This window comes from Telmatherina bonti (assembly GCF_933228915.1).
Source record: "Telmatherina bonti genome assembly, chromosome: 17".
Classification (NCBI taxonomy): domain Eukaryota; kingdom Metazoa; phylum Chordata; class Actinopteri; order Atheriniformes; family Telmatherinidae; genus Telmatherina; species Telmatherina bonti.
In genome coordinates, this window is record NC_136615.1 from 20,390,397 (window position 1) to 20,415,517 (window position 25,121).

Sequence of the window (25,121 nt, forward strand, 5' to 3'; positions counted from 1 at the left end):
TCTGTCCTGCGTTTCCTTTTGGGATTTAATTCTTTGACGGGCGCTGATCAATCAAAAAGGTGGTGTCAGCATGTCTTTGGCGGATCCACAATGGTGTCCCACAAGCGTCCAGGTAACGGTTCTCCAAGCCAGAGGCCTCAGGATAAAGGGCAAAAGCGGTACCAACGATGCATACGCGGTCATGCAGCTGGGTAAGGACAAGTATCAGACATCAGTGGTGGAGAAGAGTGTAGCTCCTGTGTGGAAGGAGGAGGCCACCTTCGACCTGCCGACGCTGCTGCAGGGCGCAAGAGGAGGGGGAGGAGGAGGAGGAGGAGGCGCGGAGCGCAGCACGCTGCACGTCCACGTCCTGCACCGGGCCTTGGTGGGCCCAGACAAGCTGCTGGGACAGGCTGTCATCAACCTGCCGCAGCTCAGTGAGGACAAAGACCGCAACAAGACCGAGTAAGTGCACACAGAGTCATATGACCGCTAAGGACAAGTATCAGATATCATATATATATATATATATATATATATATTACCCCTCTAAGCACATGCCACTATTTCTATATCTCATCAAGAAAATTTTCTTTAAAGTCAAAGTCAGTTTTCCTTTCCCTCACAAGTATCCAGTCATTAGGGGAGGTAAATAAACGTTGGGTTACTCTGATTTAATCTGTGCCACAATGAGATCACTTCTGGGTCTTTCATGCTGCACCTTTGTGGTCTTTTAGAGGAAAATAATCACTTTAATCTCTTATTGACCAAAACACTGAATAATGCATGGATACCTTGTAAATTTGTTCTTGTGTGTGTCCTCTGCATTTGAAAAGTGTCATTGGAAGTCAGATATTTGCACCTTTTTTTTTTTTTTTTAAATCAAAAAAAGATGTGAGCTATTGAAGTGCACCATTAGCCATGCATCACAGCACACCCACTCTGGTGGGTTTGTCTTGTGAATTTTGTCCACTTACACCAGTGCAGTTTAAGAGATTTGTTTCCTTGCCCGCAGTCTTCAAGGATGCCAATTAACATTACGTATTCAGGAAATTAATGCAGCACGTTTAAAGATTCACTTTCATCAACTGAGCTTGCAGCAACAAGAAAACTCTCTTAAAATGATCCAAAAACCACTTCTCAGCTAGAATACAATACTTAAGACACTTAAACACCAAACTCCTGCTACTCTTAACACATGAAAAAAGGGTAATTATCTAAAACAATGTCATTCATTGTGCAAGAGATGCCCATTATTTCTTCTGTATTACTGTTAAAGACTCTGCCTTGCAAAGCAGAACTTGCTGGTACTGTAGTCTCATGACAATTATCCTGGACCTTCTTTCTGTAGAAAATGATCACATTTGAAAAGCAAAACAAATCCATTCATCAGAGTTCTGTTGCTCAGTCAGAAATGTTTTCTTGCACAGAGCTGTTCCTGAGACTTTTAATCCCCCGTCATGTGAGTGGTATTATCCAAATGCAGCCTGTATAAATACACAACACACTTTATTGTTCTTAACTTCTCACTTGTTTGTGTTTGTCCACTTTGTTTGCATGTAATTACCAAAGCCATCAGATTTTATTTAAATATCATGGTTCATTGCCGGTCACATTTTGCTAATCACAAAGCTCTATACATTTCTTTCTGTCCATATTGTTGCAAACCTTCCATAATGCTTGTTAGCATTCAGTGCATTGAAGGGGATTTTTTTTTCTTGTAGTGGAAAATGTACAATAAATTTAGATCTGAGCTTTTGAAATGTGTAATAAATGCCTATGCAACTCTGCCTGCTCATACATTTTGATTAATGTTCTCTCCTCTGTACTGAAAATGGGATGTTCCAGAGTACCAACTTAAAGTTCATCTGGTTCTGAGTTTTCTATCTTAACATGCATGATATTGTGTTGCATAACAGATGTATGATCATTTGTGCAGCCATAACTTGCAATTCACATATAAAAATTTGAAGTCATTTCCCTTGAGCAAAGCTGTGGGAGTTCTGTGATGTATGTTTCTGTGAGTTTAAGGAATGCAAGTTACCTCTGGGGTTTCAGTTCAGCTTCGGCATTACATTCCTGTCCTGACTGTTTTATCGATGAAAAGCAAACAGAGATGGAAACACTGAGGGCAAGGTCAGTTTTTCACAGTGAGACCTTGTGTTGAATAAACAGAGGTACAAGTGTCTCGTGCTTTGGAGAACAGCTCCATTATTGGGTATTTTATTTTTTTTTCTATTCTTTGCAAATTTTCAAACGCGCTGCTCGCAAAAAGACTTGGCCTTCAATTTAAAAATGAACTGATAAATAAAAGGAAATGAAGACAATTTTTATGGTAGAAATTCACAAATTTAGTCTCGATCTGTTAATAAAGTGCATTAGTCATTCTGTAGCTTTTGATCGCATCCTTTAAAATTTTGTTAGTTTGTGGAGCTTTCATATTCAAAAGACCACTTTTCTCAGCACCTCCTGTTCATAGTTTGGTTTAAAAAACTTTTTAATAAAAATCAAACTTGTGTTGGGCATGATTTTTTTTTCCTCCCCATATGAGCATGACAAGTAATCGTAAAAGGTGTGTATGAAAGAGAGAAGTGATATTTAAATAAACATTGGATTCTTAAGTCATTGTAGTTCTGTGACAGCAACATGATGAACCTGATGCAACTAAAATGAACCAAGTTTATACTCATTTTACCTTTTCCACCTGTGCCTACTGTGATGTGCTGAATGTTTTGTACATCTAACCAAAACCTGCTGATCTATTTTTTTCAAAACACTTGTATTGTAAAATACAAGTGCTAACTAGGGGTGCAAAAACTACATCAAATTTACACTTTTTTGAAAATTGAATCATGCTCATCTACTAGTGTACTACCAGTGGACAGTGGAGACTGTTGTAACTGTTTTCACCCCGTTTCCTTCCCACCACTGTTCATTTTGGCTTCGCTGACTCATGAACTTGAACAGTTTATGTCCTTTTAACATTGTCACTGTGAAGTTGTTTCACTTATCTATTGTTGTACTCAGCTGCACACAGTGATAAGAGAAGCCTGAGCCACACAGGGAACTCTATCAGGACTTCAAGCTACAAATGGAAGGTTGTCAGTGTCATTCGTGTGTGTGTGTGTGTGTGTGTGTGTGTGTGTGTGTGTGTGTGTGTGTGTGTGTGTGTGTGTGTGTGTGTGTGTGTGTGTGTGTGTGTGTGTGTGTGTGTGTGTGTGTGTGTGTGTGTGTGTGTGTGTGTGTGTGTGTGTGTGTGTGTGATATGGAAATGATAAAACTGGAGCTACAGTAGGATTACTGGTATTTTTGTAGCTGTGTTTCATAAGTGAAATATTGAGATTTCTTATCAAAAACATGATGCTGTATGAATACTCTCTACTTTGGATTACACCAAAGGACAGGACAAGATTAATTTGTAGTGAAACACTATTTAATGAAAGCAATACAAATATACACAATATAATCTATAAAACCTTCACTCAATGTCTAGTCATTCATTATGCTCCTCTAAGTGCTGTATGTCTAGCAGAGCTGTACACTTTCTGCAACTCAAACCTCTAAGCTCACTTTAACAACCTTGTCTTTAATGGGGTGTTTTTGGTATAGACCAGTTTAATTCTGTATCATGCGCATTGTTTCCCTGTAGAGCCAGTTGACTGACAAACCCTTTTGCAACTTCCCTGCTGATTTTAACTGACACAGCGCACTACTTCTCTTTTTTCACTTGTTTGTGTGTAAAATGTCTTTTGTACACAAGGGGGTCAAATCCATTGTGGTGTTATTATACTTTAACAAATTGTGTTTTATATTTATTTTAAGAATACAGACCTTAAATTGCAAAGAAAATGGTTGTTTTTTTATTTGCTGTTTTTCTAAAGCTTGATGAAATGGATGGGAATTGGTTGAGACTTAAGATATAGTGCAGATGTGCAAACCTCATTGTTAAAAAGTTTTTAGCATTTCTGTGTATTACATTTCTGATAATTGTCCACTGATCTTTGGCTGTGTCCAGTCATGGACTGTGAGTTTTGCAACTAATGGCACTTTTTAAGAGGTCCATCATTTACTTTAGTTGTTTCAAGGATTATGTGGATGCCAAAGTCATCTTTGACTGCTTAAGGTTTTATTTTCACAAGTAATTCAGCAGAGTCGTTCTTCCTGCTACCCATGAAATCTTCATCGGTCTACTGACTGCAACAGAGATGCAAAAAAATGATTTGAGAGAACAAAATTGGAATTCTTCTCATGCAGCTCTGCAAACTTTTTCTTCCAAATATCTGCTAATTATAAGAAGAAGATGGCAGGTGCGCTGCAGGTATCCCTCAAACCCCTAGTGCTCATGGAAGGGTTTGCATAAGCATGGAGAAAGGACTGAATCCAACAAAATGGAAAAAGTCCAGGCACTCAAAGTGGATCGAATCAAAACCTTTATTAAAAAGACAAGAATCATAAAAATACACCGTGTATCAGCTTATGCCTTCCTCAGGGTGTATAGTGAAACAAACAGAGCAATTATTTAGACCTGGATATCTGGTGTCATTAAGGCTATAGATACAGCATGCCTCTCTTTGTTTAAGATGTTTAACTTTGTCTCCACACCTGGCATCAGAGCTAATGGCCTCAATGCCTATTACTCAAAGATTTATTGCTAGCATGTTGGGCTTCCATATAGTGTTTAGCCAGGATAATTCAAATTCCTAGATCAGATTACAAATCTATGTTCGGCCATCTATCCTGTAGTTTTCTTTTGGTCAGACCCACATAGAAATAACCACAAGAGCATGAGTGGTATTGTAATTTATGAAACTGGTCATAGGGAAGGTTTTGTTACTGAACCTGTCTCTGAAAGTGTCCGTTTTCGCCATATTTTCACAATAGTTACAATTACCACAACAGAAATTGCCCTTGGGTTGGTGGAGCCACATGTCCGGTGTAGAAGCAGGAAGATGTCATCTGACTGTTATCTTCCTGCTTTCCTCAAATTTCCTCATTTATTTGCATGTTTTGTCTGCAGATTACATTCATAGCTGGGGGGTCACAGAGAGTAAGACAGCTTCTCTGTATTTACTCTAATGCATATCTATCCATGTGCCTCTTGAGGCCAGGGAATTGTTGCCTGTGTATTTTGTGCAGTATTTATTATCTGATGCCCCGAGAGGCTAACAGTATATTGCTACATGGGGTCAGTTGTGCACACCTGTGATAACTATAAATGCTCTGTTTGTTTCACTATACACCCTGAGGAAGGGATAAGCCGATACACGGTGGTGTATTTTTATGATTCTTGCCCATTTTTAATAAAGGTTTTTCAACAAAGGCTTTTTATTTGATCCACTTTGAGTGCCTGGACCTGGATTTTTTTTTTTTCCATTTTTTGGATTCAGTCCTTTCTCCATGCATCTGCTAATTATATTTGAATAGTTAGATCCTGCACACGGATGAATTGTTATAAAATGCATCAGGTAGATGCTGATTTAGAAACTTCTGATGGTGAGAATCAATGCGTGATGATTACAGGAAAGATTTCAATCTTGTATAAAAGTGCAGGTGCCACAGCGAAGAACAGAGAAGAGCATGCTGAATCATTTAAGAGGCCTCAAGGCCTGTTTCTGCTCTGTGAACTTTGTCATAATTTTTTATCATACTAAACAGCTTCTCCGAGGAGCCCATAGCAGCTTAATGACAAGGTTTCAGGAGTCAGTTGATCAGGCTTTTTAATGTGCATCACCTGACCTTTCCCAACACTTTGAATAAATCACATCCCCAACAAGCTCATTCGGGTCTATGAAAGGTTAAATCTATTAGCTGCGCCGTGCTTGATTTTGGGTTTCACTCACAAATATATACATTTCCTTTTTTTTTTATACCATAAAATATTACATGTACCATCAGGTTATCTTACATAAATTATACTGAAGAACAAAGAAGTGTTAGTTTGTTCTCCTTTCACAGTAACCGTTGTAAGGGGTTAAATAATAATATGGCCTTTTTTTGGATTTGTACCATACCTAAGAAACAAAAGGGAAACACTTTCCATTGGGTGATTGATAAATGTATCTTCTGTCTGGCAACTATTTTAGCAGAACATTTATTAACTGAATCATGTAGATGCCTCAGAATAAAATATCTACAATGTCAAGGCCTGAGAGATGCAAGTCACATCCTATAATTCATCGGCACGTAGAAGGCAGTGGAGCTGAGACAGCGCTCAACCATTTTGCAAAATCCAGGAAAAGGCGGTTCCCCCCCTCTCAATTTGTTTGTTCCACACATCTGAAGCATTCCTGAGGGTGGGAGGAAGAGGAGGAGGATGGATCTCTGCAACATAACTTTTATACATTGCACAAGGAAAGAAAAGCGCTGCACTCAGCTCTTCTACATCTGAGGCATCTTAAGAAGTTACAAATTTGTAAACCAACACTGTTTACCGCTTACTTTTTCTCCATACTTGTACATTTATTTGGACAGCTGTGTGCAGGCCATGACACAACTGAACAGGCCCTTCCTCATTTCAGCATTTCCTTTGGAATCCAGATTTCTGTCTCAGTTGTTTTCTCAGTGGTGAGCTGACCTCAGATTTCTGCCTGATGGGCACTTTTTATGCTGACTTGACCACCCCCCTCCTTCCTCCTCTTTTTCCTTTTCTGGCCACTCTTCGGTCAGCTCAGGAACATGCAACAAGTGCAAATTTGATGCCATTTGGTGTCTTTTGGTGTCCATTTTCTATATTTTCGATATAAAACTTTAATTTCAACTTATCTTTGATGTTGTTCAGCTAGTTTCGACTTCAAGGACATGGGTTCTGCTAGGCAGTATACTGGCATTTATTCTGTCTGGCACCAGTCGGTTGAATGTTCAAAAGGTGAAGATGGGATTAACGGGAGATTGGCTCCCAGTGAATGTGCTCTGTCAAGAGTAAGGGCTAATCCTCTGATTACAAAAAAGACACTCTTCAGGATCTGACGTGTCTGCAGGTTTAAATGTCTGGTACATGCAGGAAGGGCATTCAGTAGAGTGTCTCAGACAGCCTGAATGTAAATATACCATTTTTTGGGTCAGGTTTTAGATGAGACATGAGGGGGAGAAACAAAATAGCTTTTATAAAGGGTGACAAATGTTTTGTACAAGCATGTTTGAAGCTACAACAGAGAGGACTGCCCTGATATTAGATCTCTGCAGACTTTCTGGAAACATTCGAGCTGCCACTGAGTCACTTTGCATTTGCAGTGGAGTGGATCAGTTTCCTGGAAGAAAACAACTTGGATTAAACATCAGAGCACTAAACTTTCATTTTAAACCAACTAGTAGTATGTTATGCCATTTTACGGCAGATGTGTAGTTAATTATTCTGTCGTGGTTGTTGCAGCTCTGATGGTTATTTATAAAAAAAAAACAAAAAAAACCAACAACGATCTGTTAATGTCCATTTGCACCGATGTCTAATGAATTGCATATATATTTGTATTAATTTTTAACAGGTGGTTTAAGTTGCTGGACAAGACTGGGAAGCCAGACAAAGAAAGAGGAGAAGTCCTTGTGGACATCCAGTTTATGAGAAACAACATGACCGCCAGCATGTTTGACCTCTCTGCTGCTGGAAAATCACGTTCTCGCCTGGGAAAGTTTAAGGACAAAGTCCGTGGCAAGAAAAAGGAGTCTGACTCTGCATCTAGCGTGGTGCCATCCTTCAATCAGGTTCTGACTGACAGTGAGGAAGAGGAGGCAAATGGAGAGGGAGTGGGAGAAGCAAGCAAGGATGGAAAGTCTAAGAAACATAAGATGAAGTCTTTGTTTTCTCCAAAGTCCAACCTACAGAGGAACTTGTCTCAGTCCATGTCTGTCCTGCCTGCAAAGAACTCCTCAGTAAGCGGCAGTCAGTCATCTGGTCTGAATGTGGACCCATCTGAAGGTTAGCGTTTTATTTTGTCACATTTATCCCTTTTTCTATAACATGACATGCATAGTAATTTTCTGATGTGCTTTCAGGTAAAAAGAAGTTCAAGTTTATGATGCATAAACGCTCTGGTAGTTCAGACAGCAAGGATTCATCTTTTGGTCATCAAAAACAAGTTACTGCAGAGCAGAGTAACTTGTGCATCAATGGCAGCCATATTTACTGTGAAGAACCGCCTCCTCGGACCTCTCGCACCGGCTCCAACTACAGTCTGGTCAGTTCAGGCCGTGGGTCAATGGAGGACGTGCCTGAAAACTCCCCTCCATCTGTGGATTCGTTAAGGGCAACAAGGCAGTATTCACCCTGGATGGAGGAGGAAGAAGATGAGGAAGACAAAACTGAAAATGTACACAACAGTGTGGATGAATCAAGGGAAGAAGATGAAAAGCTCAGGTTGGAAGAGGAGGAGAGGAAAAGAACAGAAGAGACACGACAAAAGGAGCTTGAGATTTTAGCCAAAGAGAAGTTGAAACAAGAAAGTAAAAAACTTGAAGAGAAAGTTAGAAGGGAGGAAGAGGAAAGAATTAGGGAAGAGAAAGAAAAGAAGACGCAAGAGGAAGAAAAGAGGAAAAGGGAAGAAGAAGAAAGGGTTAGGAGAGAAGATGAGAAGAAGAGGCTAGAGGAAGAGGAGAGGGCAGAACAGAGGAGGCAAGAAGAGCGTAGATTGGCTGAGGAAAAGAAAGTGAAGGAAGAAGAGGAAAGGAGGATTGAAGAAGAAAAAGTTAGACGGGAAGAAGTGCAAAAGAGGAACGAGGAAGTGAGAGCTGAAGAGGAGAGGAGACGACGAGAGGCAGAGGAGGAGATGAGAAAACTGGAAGAACTGAAAAGGCAGACGGAGGAAGAAGAGATGCGTAAGCAACAAGAAGCAAAGAGGCAAGAGGAAGAGAGGACAAGAAAAGAAAAGGAAGAATATGAGAGGTTAATGGAAGAAAAGAGAAAGCTAGAGGAGGAGAAGAAAAGGATTGAGGCAGAAGAAAAGCTTAGGAAGGAGGAAGAGGAAAAAATGAGAATGGAGGAAGAAATGAGGAGGAAAGATGAAGAAAGGAGGGCTAGAAGAGAGGAAGAGCTTGCGGAAAAGAGGAGACTAGAGGAACAAGAAAGGAAGAGAGTTGAGCAAGAAAAAATGCAAAGAGAAGAAGAGGAAAGGATCAGGAAAGATAGGCTGAAGGAAATGGAAGAGACCCAAAGGAGACAACAAGAGGAGTTAGAGAAGCTGGAAGAAGAGAGGAGAAAGACTGAAGAAGAGAAAGTTAAAAGGGAGGAGGAAGAAAGGATTAGAAGAGAGGAAATGAGACGACAGGAACAGGAAATGCTGAGGAGACAGGAAGAGGAGCAGGAGAGGTTGGCAAAGGAGATGTTGAGACAACAGGAAGAGGAAAGAAAAAAACTTGAAGAAATGGTTAAAAGGGAGGAAGAACAGATTAGGAGAAAGGAGGAGATGAGACAAAAGGAGGAAGAGAAGGCCAGACAGGAAAAGGAGATGGCTGAGAGATTAGCACTGGAGGCAAAAAGGCTACAGGAGCAAGAGAAGAGGAGAATTGAAGAAGAAGCAAGAAAGGAGGAAGAGGAGAGGATTAGGAGAGAGGAGAAAGCTGAGAAGGAAAGGAAAGAAAAGGAGGCTAAGGCGCTTGAAAATGAGATTTTAACAAGAGAAGTAGAAGAGTGTGAGAAGAAAAGTGGAACAAATGATGGAGAGGGAGCTGCAGAGGAAAAAACCAAAGTGAGCACTCCAAGAGATATCTCTTCTACTAATCCATTTGATGAGGACTTCTCATATAATCCCTCAGTGGATATACCCAGCTCTTCTTCTGGCCCTCACAGCCACGAAGCAACAGAGGAAATGGTCCAGGAAAGGTTGGTTTGCATCATACACCTGTGTGTTATGTTGCACTCTTGTGGTTTCACTAGTAATAAAGTCCTCAAGGGCATTAAAGTAATTAAAAACCATGTTTTATCTCACAATAATCTAGAATTTTTACCTTCATCAGGGCAGTTCCTGAAGATGTTTCCATTTTCTTTATACCACTACTTCAGTTTGACTGTCGAAAGGGACGACCAAACTCCTCATTGGGTTTTTTTTTCTTTTTTTATAATATTTCCCTTATTTTTGGGGTCAAGCTAGATTTACCTGTAAAATAGACAAGTTTTCATCTTGCTTGCTTCCATGAACAGTTAATAGCTTAAGAGTCCAATGTCTTTTTATAGTGGCTTTGCATAAACTGGAATCCTCTGCCAATAATAATATCAGTACTTCACTTACACAACTGAAAAAGTGAATACATAAATAGAAGTATAACAGGGAAGGGCATTTTTAACAGTGGTTTAAAAAAGAAGTAAATATCATAAATCCACTTTTAAATGTATTTGACAGAAGTTGACAAATGTGAATTTGTAGTTTTGTTTCAAAGAAAACTTTGCCTCTACACAATGTTAGGATGGTATGATTGCTACCCATAAGGCTTTATTTAGAGCTAGTATGCTAATTGCACTGTTTAAGCCAGAAATGTGGTAGGCTAACTTCATAACCAATATTAGCAAGAGATTATAAGGTGCATCATCAAGACACAAATGGTGAAACGGTTATGATGCCACACCCATAAGGAGATGCCTAACCACTAAAGTCACTGAGATGACTTATCTATGCAGCTCAAGTGACCATGTAAAAGTTACTTTGGCCTATAGGGGACTCACAAAGACTTGCTGTCAGCTTTGCACATGTGCCAAATGTTTTCATATGTGACTCTGTATAATGTTTGTCTTTGTTGTTTTGGTTTAGTTTGTTTGTTGAAATTTGAGTTGAGGAAGGAGGGAGTGTAGTGCAAGTGTGAAGTTTTTGTTGGAAGCCCTTGATAAAAATGATTGGTGATCACTAAAGATTAAAGGATTCAGCTTCTGAATATCATGTGTGTCCCAACATTCAATACTATTAAAGATATTTAACTAAGTGGTGGACAAATGACATTTTAAAGCCCTAAAGCCCTGCATGGTAACCACAGGATTAAAGGTGGTGCTACAAGTTAACACTTTATCAGCAAAGACTTTGAATCCTTGATAAAAAATGAGACATTGCATGTGCACAAAGAGTTAGCTGAATGTTCTTTCTCTGGTTTTCACTCTGTCACAACTTGGTGACAGTTGTTCTCAGCATTTCTCTTTAAGTGTCCCTGAAAACTGACACCAGCATGAATATTGCAAAGCAGTGTGCATCTGGGTTTTTTAGTTTGAGTGTGCTAAATGACCTGGAGGACTGGGCTCATTGCACTTACCCCCATTGTGTTCAGGTATCATGGGAATATGAAGTGGAAATGGTTGCATGCTGCCTGATTTCTCAGTTTGATAGATAAGGAAGATTTATAAAAATGTTCAGGGTTAGATTTATTTGGAAACTCAAGAATATTCATTATCTTTACTGCACAGATACTTCAAATTAATAATAGAATTAAAGAAGAAACTCTGTTGTGTTTTGCAACTCATTCACACTTTTTCCATTATCTTTAGTAACTTCATTTGGGTAATTACCTAATACCTCTGAAGCAGTTTTTATGCATTTGTTTGTTTTCTTGCTTCAGTTATATTCTGATGTAATTGTGGAGCATGTCTCTTTTGTCTAATTTCCAGATGTCAGTCATCTGTGTTTGTAGTGGGAAGCAGGGCTGTTTCTGCTAATGAAAAGGACCCGGTTGGCATGCAACGGGAAAAGAGACTAGCTCCTCAGCCTCCAGGCAAGAATCCTGCTGAGAGACCGAGGCAGGACCAGCAGGATGAGTCAGAAATCAAGCAAACCAAAGACAAAACTGTCAAAACTGTCAGTGTCCTCCCCCAGCGCTCAGTGCAAATTATAACGCCGCTGAGTAAATCTCTTATAGATTCAGAGAACACCCAGAATGTGACGCAAGACAGTGGCACCAAAGTTACATCAGCAAGACACAAACGTCCCGCACCATCCAGACCTTGTTCTGTTGAGGAGCCTTTATCTGAATCCAAAACAGCTTTGTCCAACAAAGGCGTCTCGGAGACAAAGCAATCTGCTTATAGCTTGAACCCATTTGATGATGATGATGAAGATGAAAATGAGCTCACAGCTCAAGATGATACAGCAGTCACTGGTCCAGTACACTGGCCTCCGGTTGCATCACGAAATCCTGAAAAAGATGGTTCCTCTCAGGTGAAAAAGTCTTACAAGATTGCCCGTGCTCCCCGACCTCCTGCTAAGAGTGATGCCACATCGAGCAATTTCATCAATGATGGAGGTCATGTTACGGGTAGCTCTAGCAGAACCGTTACAAATGGAGGACGGGATCCACAATCTGAGGCCAGAAATGATGTAAACGTCCTGAAGAGTCCAAAAGAGTTGCCGCAGACAACAGTGAAGAGTATCATGGTGTCTGGTGTGAAAGAGGAGGGACCTCCAAGTTCACGCAGGTGAGACAACTCTCACCAGTAGGCCAAAAAAAAAAAAAAAGACCATTGTCTACCCATCAGTCCATATGTTTAGTCACACACGAGTTTCCATTTTAAATATATGGCTTGATTATAATACATTTTGGGAGACTTGCAGCAATAATATTAGGTGAACTGCTACTGATTTTTTTTTTTGTTTTTTGTTTTTCAATTTATTTATTTATGTAAGACCCATTGAGATGTAGCATCTTGTTTGCAAGGGATCTTTAACAAATGCTAACCACGTTTTTTTTTCTTAATAAGGAAAAGTCATTTACATCTCTCTCTTTCTCTCTCTCTCTTTCTCTTTCTCTTTCTCTTTCTCTTTTTCTCTCTCTCTCTCTCTCTCTCTCTCTCTCTCTCTCTCTCTCTCTCTCTCTCTCTCTCTCTCTCTCTCTCTCTCTCTCCATTTAATTGCAGGCTTCAACCTGTAAAACCCCTTAATCCCCCTGAGCAGCAGTCTGCCTCAATTGTTCAAGTAGAAAATAACAAATCCACAGGAATTCTCAGTGGAAACCAGGATAAAACAAAGGTACACACACACTTACCTGAAACATTTTAATTTGAGGATTTCTCTTTTAAAAGAAAAAATGAAGGGTTGAGTATTTTTGCTATGTACATGTTTAATTTTTGATAAGTGACACATGTCATCTCACAGGTTGACGGTGGAGTGGTGGGCCCGTACTCTCAGCTGACTCGGGAGGAGCTAATCTCTCTCGTGTTGAAACAGGAGAGCCAGCTCTCTGACAGAGATAAAAAGATATCAGAGCTTGAACAGTACATTGACAACTTGCTTGTGCGGGTTATAGAAGAAAAGCCGAGTATCCTGTTGTCCATGAGCTCTTTAAAGAAAACCATCTAAGTGGATTCACGGTAGACTGCTGTTCAGTTCAGAGTTCTGACTTTATTCTCTGTAGTTCTACATGACAAAGATTTGTTCTACCTAACATAACTGGGATAACTGATCAATAGCCTCTGGAGCTGTAAGCTGAAACGGGCGAAGGCTGTAGCAATTTCAACTAAAGTCTCTGGATGAGAATTAGAGGAATTTGAATTCAGTATATAGAAATATTACAATTAAATGTTTCCCATGTGATACTGTGTAGGAACACATTTTGTATGTATGCTTTCATGACTAATGTTGTGTATATTCATGGAAAAAGCAAAATGCTTTATTTTACACTCTATTTGATAATCAAGTTTCACTGTCCAACTATGTACTTATTGTTTTTTTTCTGTTTCCTGAATGTCGGAGGTTTACATGATTCTGCTAACTCCAAAAGAGAGCACTTTACCTTCCTCTATTCATGCAATGAATGATGTATTATTGTAGTTTTCTAAAGGTTACTGCTTTAACTGCTTTATAAAAATGTGCTAAATAAAGTAATAAATTTAAACCCAGTTGAATCATTTTTATTGCTATTTATTTTGTTTAATAGTTTAAAACTGGGTTGCAAATGTGAAGACATCCCTCTATTACAGCTTCTTATAATTTACAATTTTGAAGGTGGAGCCCTTTTGTCAACATACTTTGCAGAGTTGGTACAAACACAAACCCTTTTAGCAAAACAAAAAAAAATAATAATAAAACAAAAAAAAAAAAAAAAACTTGTTAAAATTAAAGTGATTTATATTAACTATCCTGACCATTTCAATTTCACAAAAATTGTTCAGATAATACTTCTCTTTATATGCACAGATAAACCTAAAACATTAATTTACCTTGATGCTAGTTTTTCTACTAGGCTATTGTAAGCCCAGCAAAATAAATATGTATACAAATTAAATAAAAATATATTAATGTTTTTAAAACTTTAAAGCTTGAATCCATGTGTTTTTACTATTTATAACTTATTTATTGATCAATCTCGCTCTGAATAAAATATACACTTTTTTTTCCCCCTAATGGTTTCTTTGATAATATGTAAATGTGTAATTTTAAACACTTCTAAAAGTTTTTTTTTTTTTGTTTGTTTTTTTTTTAAAAAGGGCTTTTCAAAACCATTTTTTATCTTTAAACTTTAATAGCGCTTGTCGTGGAACCCATGAGATTCAGTTGTTTCTGCTCGGAATCATATCACTCACCCACAACCAGCAACTGCGTTCACGTTTGTTGATCGTTTTACCAGGTTGGGGTTGGGTGCTGCAAGTAGCTTGTTTACTTGATAGTTACAACTATTTAAAGCCTGTGCCGTCTTCCGTCCGGCAGCACTTATATTCTTTAGGGAAATGTCCTGTGCAGGTTCGCGCTGTCCGGGCTGCGGCTCCACCAACATCGTGGACGATGACCTTTACTGCCAGCCTCAGCGGGTGTGTGCAGACTGCGGCTGTGTGTTGTCTGAAGGGGCTCTGTCCGATGAGCCCGTCGGAGGTTCAGGTATGAAGTTATCACGGTACCCCTCAGCGGGCTAACACTTTAACAGGATTATTAAACTGAATAAAGATTAATTGGGTTGGACAAAAGTTGAAAGGTCATGAAAGTAGCTGGAAATGTTTGTCGTCTTGTACTTGCTCAACTTAGCCAGATTTAAACTCTCAACACCAAGACCCTACCTTATTTTATTCATTATTGCCCTTGTTTAGTGTAACATTTGCCCTATGTATATCTCGCAATTATAGTTTAACAGAGAAAATACTGACTGCACAATAAATTGAAGGTAATCTATGAAGGCAGTGTCCCCTAAGAGATAACCAGGTGTGCTATGACAAATGATCCAATTTCACCTAATTGGTATAAAAAGCAGCTCTGTGTTCATCCAAACAGACTCAGGTTTCTCAGAGTTGAGTAAAAGAACATTAAATTCCATTTTCTAATTCATTTTAAAAAATAAAAAAAAAAATTTTGGTTTGTGGTGCATCTCTCTCCTTCCTCAACTGGGTCTGAAGTGTTACTTAATTTTTTTTAAGTGAAACAATTGCACCTTGGCTTGAAAAATGTTGAAAAACAGTTAAAGGCACAATAGAGATTTGTAATGTACAATATGCTTTTGTTTTTTTTATAACTCAAGTGTATTTTTGTTATTCAAAATCAATATTTAGATCCTTGATTATTAGCCCATATACTTAACTAAAGGATGCAGTGGATCCATTATCGTTGTAATGGTAACTAGTATTTAATCTGCAAAATATAATCCTACAAAGTAGCTACAACTCCCCATAGCTCTGTTAGCCATCAGAAGCCAAAGCTGACATCTTTGTTAGAGTCTGATAAATCTACATATCAGGGACTCTTTTGAACTGCAGTGTATGCACACTTACCTCCAATATATAAGTGTTGGATTGGGGGATGTTTTTGTTCTTGCTTTGCTATGTTTTGCTTGAAAAACTGCAGAATATACCTATTATTGTATCTACCAAAAGTAAACTACTTTTTTGCCTCTGATCACTTTGATTTAGCTGCATCAAGATTGTCTTACACTTGCTTTACCTTGACAGATATCACAAAACCAGGGAAATTCAGTTTTAACTGCTAAGTCTGAGTAACATGAAATCTTGACGTGTTTCTCTGTCATCTGATCGTGAATTCATCAAAGTGCACTTTGGAAAGTCAGGTGTGTGCTGTTTTCCTGCAGTGAACGTGTTTAACAGCTTAACTCACTGGAAACCCTTAGAAGAGGAAATTAAATGTAGGCACATTGTTTGAGTTGACACTTAGCTTCCATGATGAAAAGTCACATCAGTTGTATTTTTTTTTTTAATTAATTAACACAAATGCAGCTGAGACCGTTATGGGGCCTTCAAGAAGTTATTAGGGTTTTTGCACTGTTGCAAATTCTACACTTTACCCATATTGTTCTAAAGAAAAAAGGAATTTTGTTTTGCTTTTAGATTATAAGTTTTCATGTGTGTCTGTCGTGTTTTGATTTTAACAGTAACTGAAAGGAAAATAACTAAATCCATTCACTAAATAATCTTCCTGACTTTCATTTTGAGTTATTAAATTACATTTGACACAAACATCATTCCATTGATAAAGAACTGTCGTTGCTTGTGTTTTTCGCCTCCATTTGATTAAAAAATGTCCCGATTCTGGGCTCTTTTTACAGTTGTCAGCTACAACAGAAGCACAGCTGTGGCAAAAAGACTCTGTGCAAACTTGATAAAAGGTGAGAACCTCAATCGAAAAGCAGCTTTTGCTTTGTATAATATCAAAACCCACAAAATGTATAATTATGTCTTCTCCTTGTTTTGCACCTGAAGGTCTGCAGCGAGTGAAAGAAATATCTAAAGTTCTCAGGGTTCGCAGTGAAATAGAGGAGCTGGCGTTGACATATTTCAAGCAGGCTTATGAACATGAGAATTTCATCAACGTGAGCCTCAACCTGAAAGAAGCTCTGGCTGGTTGCTGCGTGCTTGTAAGCTGCAGACAACTTAACTGGCCCATAAGTTTGGGAACCATCAGCTCCCTGCTGAATGTCGACCAGGTGACCGTGGGGAGGGTTTATCGAGACATGATCAAGACCCTCGACATCAAGGCTACTTTAGTCAGCGTCACTGATATCATTGAGCAGCATTGTCAGGAGTAAGTGCTCTGAGATTTTACCGGTCTTGAGTTTGTAACCATGTTAAAGAGCTTAGAGTTAAACCAAAGAGGCATTTTATATATAAAACATCAACCTAATCAAACATTACTATGAATTCTCTTTTTTTTTTTCCTTTTTACAAAGGTGAGTTTAAAATGAAAAGAGACTGAACTGGTAACTTGACAATACTTGAACACAGGTTTTATATCAGTTGCCAGTACCTAATGGGAGTGTGTTATTTAGTTCAGTGTTGATCTTACTGAATGTGAATGTTTTATTCTCTCTGCCCTGAGGAGCTTTTCAAACCTGCTTTGAACTCCGATCAAATTTTCAGATCACTCATTGGAGTTTTATTCCAAGTCAATCTGTAAGCTAGTTGAAAGAATATAAATCAATCAGGGCTTTAAATGATTAATAAATTGGCCTAAATTTTGCTTTCTTGGACAAGACGTTGTTCAGTCCTCATCTGAGTCTTGTTTTTCTGCCTGACAGATACAAAATAAGCTCACACCACGTTCCTGAAGAGTTGGCGGAGGACTCGAAAGAGTTGACAAAACGAGCTGTGGCGCTGGTGGAGCTTGCTGCGGATTCCTGGATTCTGACTGGCAGGAAGCCCTTGCCAATCATGATGGCAGCAATATATCTGGCCTGGCAGTCTTTAAAACCCAACAAGTTTCGCCTAAAACTCTCTCTGGACAAATTCTGTAAGTTGACCAAAGTGCAAAAGCAAAAGCCTGCTTTTGCAAGAGTAACTGAGTTGAAGGAGGTGCTGTGTAAGCTTGGTAAGGAAATTCCTTGGGTCAGGGAACCGGTAACGCCAGATACTGTTGTTCCACTAGTGGGAGATATTCTGCACAACAGGCATGCCCTGCTGAGGAGGGCTCTGAGAGCCCATGAGGACAGTCTGCAAGCAGACAATCAGATCACATGTAAAAGTAGTTTAACAGTGGGGGACAACTCCAAGTGTGCAGGTCAGACTGCAAATGCTTGTTTAGTAGAGCAACAGTGTTTGGGTGCCGGAGATGGAGTCAGTGCACAAAGGGTGACAGACCAAAGCAAAACACGTGATCCAGCTCCAGACTGGGGTAAATGGGAGCTGTTTGCGCCCCCGTGTGTGATTCGCTCGAAGAGAAGGAGAGAGGAGCAGCCTGAGCTGGAAGTCAATGGCGACGAGGAAATCTCCGACACTGAAATAGAGTCATACATCCGTACTCCACAAGAAGTTCGAGAGTTTGCACTGATGCAGAAGATGCTCCTTTCATCCGACACTGAACATTAAGTTATTTTTAAATCTGTTGTATATGTTAAAGCTCAGTTGCACATTTTCCTGTGCGTATGCAGACATTTTCCTTCACATTTAAGTGGACTTTGTCATGACCTTCTTAAGCTGTTTTTTTTGTCTTGTTTTATTTTTTGTCTATTAAAACATCAGACTATTTTCTCCTTTACATTTGATTTATTTACAAAATATTTAGTGCTTGCAAACTGGAAACTTTAGTGCCTGGAAACTGAATGGAGGCTCAAAGTAATTTTTTCATTCATGCATCCTCTTCATTTCTAATCCTTTTCCCCTTCTTAATGTATCCATAACTCAGTCTTTACATGTTATTACACCAGTAAGCCCACATTGTTCAGGTTTAAGGGACCCTTACTGGGGAAATTCTTCTTCAATGAAACTAAAAAGCATTATATGGAAGTGTAAACATGTTGGAGGAACCGTCCCGTGTTACATGTTTGTTACTACTTCATCTTCATCTTCATCTTCTGCCGCTTATCCGGGGTCGGGTCGCAGGGGCAGCAGCCTAAGCAGGGAAGCCCAGACTTCCCTCTCCCCGGCCACATTTGCCAACTCTGCGGGGGGGATCCTGAGGCATTCCCAGGCCAGCCGAGAGATATAATCCCTCCAACGTGTCCTGGGTCTTCCCCGGGGTCTCCTCCCAGAGGGACGTGCCTGGAACACCTCACCAGGGAGGCGTCCAAGAGGCATCCTGACCAGATGCCCGAGCCACCTCAACTGGTTCCTCTCGATGCGGAGGAGCAGCGGCTCTACTCTGAGCCCCTCCCAGATGGCCGAGCTCCTCACCCTATCTCCAAGGGTGAGCCCGGCCACCCTGCGGAGGAAACCCATTTCAGCCGCCTGTATACGAGATCTCGTTCTTTCGGTCACGACCCACAGCTCATGACCATAGGTGAGGGTAGGAACGTAGATCGACTGGTAAATTGAGAGCTTCGCCTTCTGGCTCAGCTCCTTCATCACCACGACAGACCGGCGCAGAGCCCGCATTACTGCAGACGCCGCACCGATCCGTCTGTCGATCTCGCGCTCCATCCTTCCCTCACTCGTGAACAAGACCCCGAGATATTTAAACTCCTCCACTTGAGGCAGGACCTGACCCCCGACCCGGAGAGGGCAATCCACCCTATTCCGGCTGAGGACCATGGTCTCAGATTTGGAGGTACTGATTCTCATCCCAGCCGCTTCACACTCGGCCGAGAATCGCTCAAGCGAGAGCTGGAGATCATGACCAGATGAAGCCAACAGGACCACGTCATCTGCAAAAAGCAGGGACCTGAGGCCACCAAGTCGGATCCCCTTAACACCTCGACTGCGCCTAGAAATTCTGTCCATATAAGTTCTGAACAGAATCGGTGATAAAGGGCAGCCTTGGCGGAGTCCAACCCTCACCGGAAACGGATCCGACTTACTACCGGCAATGCGGACCAAGCTCTGACACCTGTCGTACAGGGACCGGTCAGCTCGTACAATGGGGTCTGGTACCCCATACTCCCGGAGTACCCCCCACAGGAGCCCCCGGGGGACACGGTCGAATGCCTTCTCCAGGTCCACAAAGCACATGTAGACTGGTTGGGCAAACTCCCATGCCCCCTCCAGGACCCCAAAGAGGGTAAAGAGCTGGTCCACTGTTCCGCGACCAGGACGAAAACCACACTGCTCGTCCTCAATCAGGGATTCGACTATCCGGCAGACCCTCCTCTCCAGGACCCCTGAATAGACCTTACCAGGGAGGCTGAGGAGTGTGATTCCCCTGTAATTGGAACACACCCTCCGGTCCCCCTTCTTAAAAAGGGGGACCACCACCCCAGTCTGCAAATCCAGCGGTACTGCCCCCGATGTCCACGCGATGCTGCAGAGGCGTGTCAGCCAGGACAGCCCCACAGCATCCAGTGCCTTAAGGAACTCCGGGCGGATCTCATCCACCCCCGGGGCCTTGTCACCAAGGAGCTTTTTGACCACCTCAGCGACTTCAGCCCCAGAGATGGGAGAGTCCACCCCCGAGTCCACCAGCTCTGCTTCCTCATGGGAAGCCGTGTTGGTAGGATTGAGGAGGTCTTCGAAGTATTCCTTCCACCGACCCACAACGTCCCGAGTTGAGGTCAGCAGCTCCCCATCTCCACTGTACACAGTATTGATGGAGCACTGCTTCCCCCTCCTGAGCCGCCGGATGGTGGACCAGAATCTCCTCGAAGCCGTCCGGAAGTCTCTCTCCATGGCCTCGCCGAACTCCTCCCACGCCCGAGTTTTTGCCTCGGCAACAGCCGAAGCTGCATGCCGCTTAGCCCGTCGGTACCCATCAGCTGCCTCCAGAGTCCCACAGGCCAAGCGTCTGGTGGCCGGGCCTTCGCTCATGGGGCCCGGTCAGGCTCAGCCCGAAAGGGTTACATGGGCCCCACCTCCCGTGGGCTCACCATCTGCGGGAGGAGCCGTAGGGGTCGGGTGCACTGTGAGCTGGGCGGCAGCAAGAGGCGGGGACCCTGGCGGTCCGATCCCCAGCTGCAGAAGCTGGCTCTGGGAACGTGGAACGTCACCTCCCTGGTGGGGAAGGAGCCTGAGCTTGTGCGCGAGGTTGAGCGGTTCCAGCTACATATAGTTGGACTCACCTCGACGCATGGCTTGGGCTCTGGAACCAGTACCCTCGAAAGGGGCTGGACTTTCTTCCACTCTGTTGCTCATGGTGAGAGGCGCCGAGCAGGTGTGGGCATTCTCATCAGCCCCCAGCTTGGTGCCTGCACGTTCAGGTTTACCCCGGTGGATGAAAGGGTAGTTTCCTTCCGCCTCCGGGTGGGGGGGCGGGTCCTGACTGTTGTCTGTGCTTATGCACCGAACAGCAGTTCAGAGTACCCACCCTTTCTCGAGTTCTTGGAGGGAGTGCTGGAGGGTGCTCCTTCTGAGGACTCCATTGTTCTGCTGGGGGACTTCAATGCTCACGTGGGCAATGACAGTGAGACCTGGAGGGGAGTGATTGGGAGGCATGGTCCCCCCCATCTGAACCCAAATGGTGTTTTGTTATGTTTGATACTAAAACTAGGATAAAGTTGCAGAGGGGATAAGTGACTGCAAGTAGTTCAGTAATTTTGATGGACAAATCCCAGACACCAGATGTACTAATTTAATGTACTTTCTGTTGAGGTTTGGTGGGTCAGAGGTGCTGGGATTATTATGAGGCACAGGGAAGTAAGTGGTAAGCAGGGCTCTACTGCTGAAGTTGAACTCTACTGTACCTTTTCTTTGTTCATATTCTACATATTTTTCCATATTTTTGTTAAGGCTGCTGTAATTAGAAATAAAAAGTTCACTTCTGTGTTGACCTTTTGTACTTGGTTGAAAATGCACAACATTAAAGTTGATTATTGGTTTTTGTTTTAGATTTTTTTAGGGATGTGGTAAAAAGATGTTAAAAGATATTAATGGGTGGGTTTTTTGTGGGTAGCGTGGCTGATTTAGAAGTTACCTGGCATTGAGCTAACAAAAGGATTTGGAATAGTTTTTGTGAGTACTTGTACACAAAGCCATTATCTGTTATATCAGATCTTACAGAAAGCATGTTGACTTTTCACACCCAATGCCTAAAACCATAATGGATGATGGCTGGATTCCATTTAGCTGCTTCACACTCTGATTTCACCGTGTATCCCTGTTAATTCTAACATGCTTTAAGGGACACTGACCAAAACAAAATAATTATTATTAATGGTAGTACCTGAACATCAGACACATTTAGAGGTCAGAATTGCTCCAGGAAAAAAAGGTTCAGAGTGTGTGTGTGTGTGTGTGTACTGAATTTTGCTGTTATATTGATCTAGATATTTGAGTAATTATTGGCAATTTTTTAAAGGTGAAGATATTTAGCAGTACTTATTTTTTCTTTTTTGAGCAAGTTAATGCTGGATTCACAACTTTTTTTTTTTTTTTCATTATTCTGTCTGATATTTTATGTTCCTTTTAGCCGAAAAAATTTGAAACAGAATAGTGTCATAACTTGACGTTGCTGTAAACAATTTACGTAAACATCAAAGAGGATTTTTTTTTCCCTTGCGAAGACTTTTAACTTATATACCATCTTAGAAAGTGACAGCTATGATTGCTTTGCCTATGCAGCTCTTTGGTCAACTGTAGATGTTTTAAATGAAACTATGTTGAACTTTGTTTCACTGAAATAAATGGCATTCACCAACAGGGAGGCTTTTTGTAATGCCCCAAACCTGCTGCCATGATATGGGGACTAATGAATCATCACATTTTAAAAATTAAGTTGACAAATTAGATGCTTAACATTCATCTCAACTATTAATTGGAAAAGATATCTGTCCTGCTGCTCTCTGGACAACTGAATTTCAATTTCTGACAACACAGTTGATCTTACACTAAAAGGTCATTTCAGATTGGTGGATTTATTCACAGTTTTGCAAATTATAGCAATAATTCATGCAACACGTATTTTACATACAACAAATCATAAACACACTCAATAATAAACAATTGTGGAAAGTACAAGACAGAATACTCCCAAGTATGTATCCAGAATTGATTTATAGAATGACAAGGTGATGCAAAAGTGGGAATAAAACTAAGTTTATATATTTATATATATACACACACATTAGAAATTATTCTTGATGCAGTGATGAAGCTTAAAAGGAAACAAATATTCATACAGATACAGAACAGCAAGAACATGGCCGCTTTTACACATTTAGATGATGGAACAGCACAATAACTACCAGTAACCACAATTTGGCAGCTGAACTGTTATTAGGTCTCTGTCGTACTTTGGTGAATACTGATTTTCGGAGTATTTCAAGACTGCTCTAATGTTCTGTAATAGCGCTAAGTGCAGGAGCGACGTGTGTTTTGTGCAAAAAAAAAAGTACATTTAGCAACACAGATGCAAACACAACACTGTTTTTGTCTTCTTTTTTTTTTTACTGCCAGTTATTTTGAGCTATGTAATATAAAAATAATTTAATGGCCTGTATGTTGGTGGATATTCATCAGCCACCGGCATAAAGAAAATGAAAGCCTTAAGGTGCAACCATATGAATTGGATTTCACAGTGCTCCAGGCAGGACATGATTGCATCTGACATGAGAGCGCCAAGGGGAAACAATCATTTGCAGTGACCATTTTCATGCACAATTTAATATTGATGGTCTATTTTGTCATTACATTCTGTAAATCTGTTGTGATCCTTTTTTTTTTTTTTAAAAATCACAGACAACCTTGATTCGTACTCATTACTTCTTCAACATACTGTAAAAGTAACATTCCCATCTCATTAACATATAACCAATATCAGCTGTTGATGTTCATGTTGGTGGGAATACATTTATTTTTCATTTAGTGCCACCACAATAATTTACACAGAAAAAATATCCAAATCCAACCCAGTCTCACAGACAACATAAAATGTTAGATATAATCTACTGATGTGTCTCCAGTGACCTTTTTTGGTTTTTTTTTCTATGCTACACAATAAACAATTTCACAGAGCATCAAAAAGTCACAACATTTAATGAAATAGTCACATTTTCACTGTTGTGTCAGAGTTAATTAACAACAAAATCATTTGGAGGATGGCGCTCAGCCTGGACTTGACTAGTAATGGGAGGAGCCAAAACTGAGTCGTCCTGATCTGAATGTCTTCCACTAAATTTACCTCCAACTGTTTTTATTTTTCTCAACCCTGTTAAACTGGATTTTTCATTCATGGTCAACAGAGGATCAACACCACACTGTGTTGATAAATTGATCCTCCTTTAGACAACATTTTTTACTTTCAATACTCACATCCCAAATGACAGTGTATGGGAAAGTTAAATGAAGCTATTCAGTAATCAATATGATACACCTGGACCCCTTATTCTTCAGAAACCATTTACTTCTTCTATGGTGGTGCCATTTCAGCTGTCGGTGACTAAAAGTATTAATACTAAATGACATGACATGCTTCCCAGATGGTGAAGGTGATCACTTGGTGGATTGTGCAGTTCATTAGGTTCCTCACTGTGCTGCCGTCACAACAAGTTATTGTTTCTAAGTCAAGGTTTTACCCAGTATATCGAACAAACATATCACAGTGAGGTTTGTATATGTCACCGGTCAAAAGAGGATGAATGCTACTGACAGCGCCAGCAAATTGTCTTTGATTCATCCTGACAAGCCAAAAATATAGTTTCTTGGTTGTACATCTACAAAAACAAAATACATTTTCATTGAAATATTCCTGGCAGACCACTTTTCTTGTATTTAAGTGGCAACAAGTCAAAAACTAAATGAAAAGTTTGAATCTAAGTTGTTGTGAAATTTAAGTGACAGCCTCTTGCTGTGGGGATGAGGGCTTACTGGTATTTGCTGTCAATTATCTTTCCTAATGTTCCACACTCGGGTCAAACCCTGAACTTTACAAAAACCATAGGCTCTGTCTAATAGGTCAATCACAGTCAGGCATGTGGATATTCATGATCCACAGAGGATGAGCATATCCGATTGATTTGATTGCTTACAATAAAACCAGAATATTTACTCTTTCATTTTTGTGTGTTTCTATCTCTTACCTGAAGGTTATTTATTGACATTTTCTAAAATCGTTACCATTCAATTTCAGAAAATAGAAAAGATGTGCAATTGCCAAAAGCTATTATCTGCATGACTCCACAAATCCTCTGCTCCCACTCATATTGTGACATCAGTGGCTTTGAAAGATACTGCTGTGGATAATTTTGCCACAATTTTGATAAAACATGAGTGAAAGCAATGGCAGCAAGGAGAACCTTACTGAGGAAAAGTCAAGGCCTCTTCATAATGGTACATATTGTTCACTTTTCAAATCTGATTAGATGCAGATTTGTTTACAATAAACAAAAAGGAAGAAACGTCTCTCCATTATCACTGTACTGTAACTAAGAGACGGTATGTAAAAAAA

The 25,121-nt window shown here is 40.5% G+C and overlaps 2 protein-coding genes across 2 annotated transcripts; both read left to right on the forward strand.

Annotated features, from left to right (window-relative positions):
- On the forward strand, nucleotides 1-13,331 carry LOC306768376 (uncharacterized protein). The gene is made up of 6 exons (XM_079256707.1): nucleotides 1-444; nucleotides 7,461-7,891; nucleotides 7,969-9,790; nucleotides 11,555-12,358; nucleotides 12,797-12,908; nucleotides 13,035-13,331. The coding sequence occupies exons 1-6, from the start codon at nucleotides 71-73 to the stop codon at nucleotides 13,236-13,238; spliced, it is 3,747 nt and encodes a 1,248-aa protein (XP_079112833.1). The 5' UTR covers nucleotides 1-70; the 3' UTR covers nucleotides 13,239-13,331.
- Nucleotides 13,332-14,491: 1,160 nt separating this feature from the next.
- Nucleotides 14,492-18,274, forward strand: brf2 (BRF2 general transcription factor IIIB subunit). Its single transcript, XM_079256716.1, has 4 exons — nucleotides 14,492-14,753; nucleotides 16,423-16,482; nucleotides 16,577-16,898; nucleotides 17,392-18,274. The coding sequence occupies exons 1-4, from the start codon at nucleotides 14,606-14,608 to the stop codon at nucleotides 18,176-18,178; spliced, it is 1,317 nt and encodes a 438-aa protein (XP_079112842.1). The 5' UTR covers nucleotides 14,492-14,605; the 3' UTR covers nucleotides 18,179-18,274.
- Nucleotides 18,275-25,121: the final 6,847 nt, after the last annotated feature.

Excerpts from the sequence above, each read along its gene's own strand:
- brf2 (XM_079256716.1), top strand. The coding sequence starts at position 14,606 with ATGTCCTGTGCAGGTTCGCGCTGTCCGGGCTGCGGCTCCACCAACATC. Across the intron at positions 16,483-16,576 it reads CTGTGCAAACTTGATAAAAG|GTCTGCAGCGAGTGAAAGAA; the intron begins GTGAGAACCTCA and ends TTGCACCTGAAG. Across the intron at positions 16,899-17,391 it reads ATTGAGCAGCATTGTCAGGA|ATACAAAATAAGCTCACACC; the intron begins GTAAGTGCTCTG and ends TCTGCCTGACAG.
- LOC306768376 (XM_079256707.1), top strand. The coding sequence starts at position 71 with ATGTCTTTGGCGGATCCACAATGGTGTCCCACAAGCGTCCAGGTAACG. Across the intron at positions 445-7,460 it reads AAAGACCGCAACAAGACCGA|GTGGTTTAAGTTGCTGGACA; the intron begins GTAAGTGCACAC and ends AATTTTTAACAG. Across the intron at positions 7,892-7,968 it reads GAATGTGGACCCATCTGAAG|GTAAAAAGAAGTTCAAGTTT; the intron begins GTTAGCGTTTTA and ends ATGTGCTTTCAG.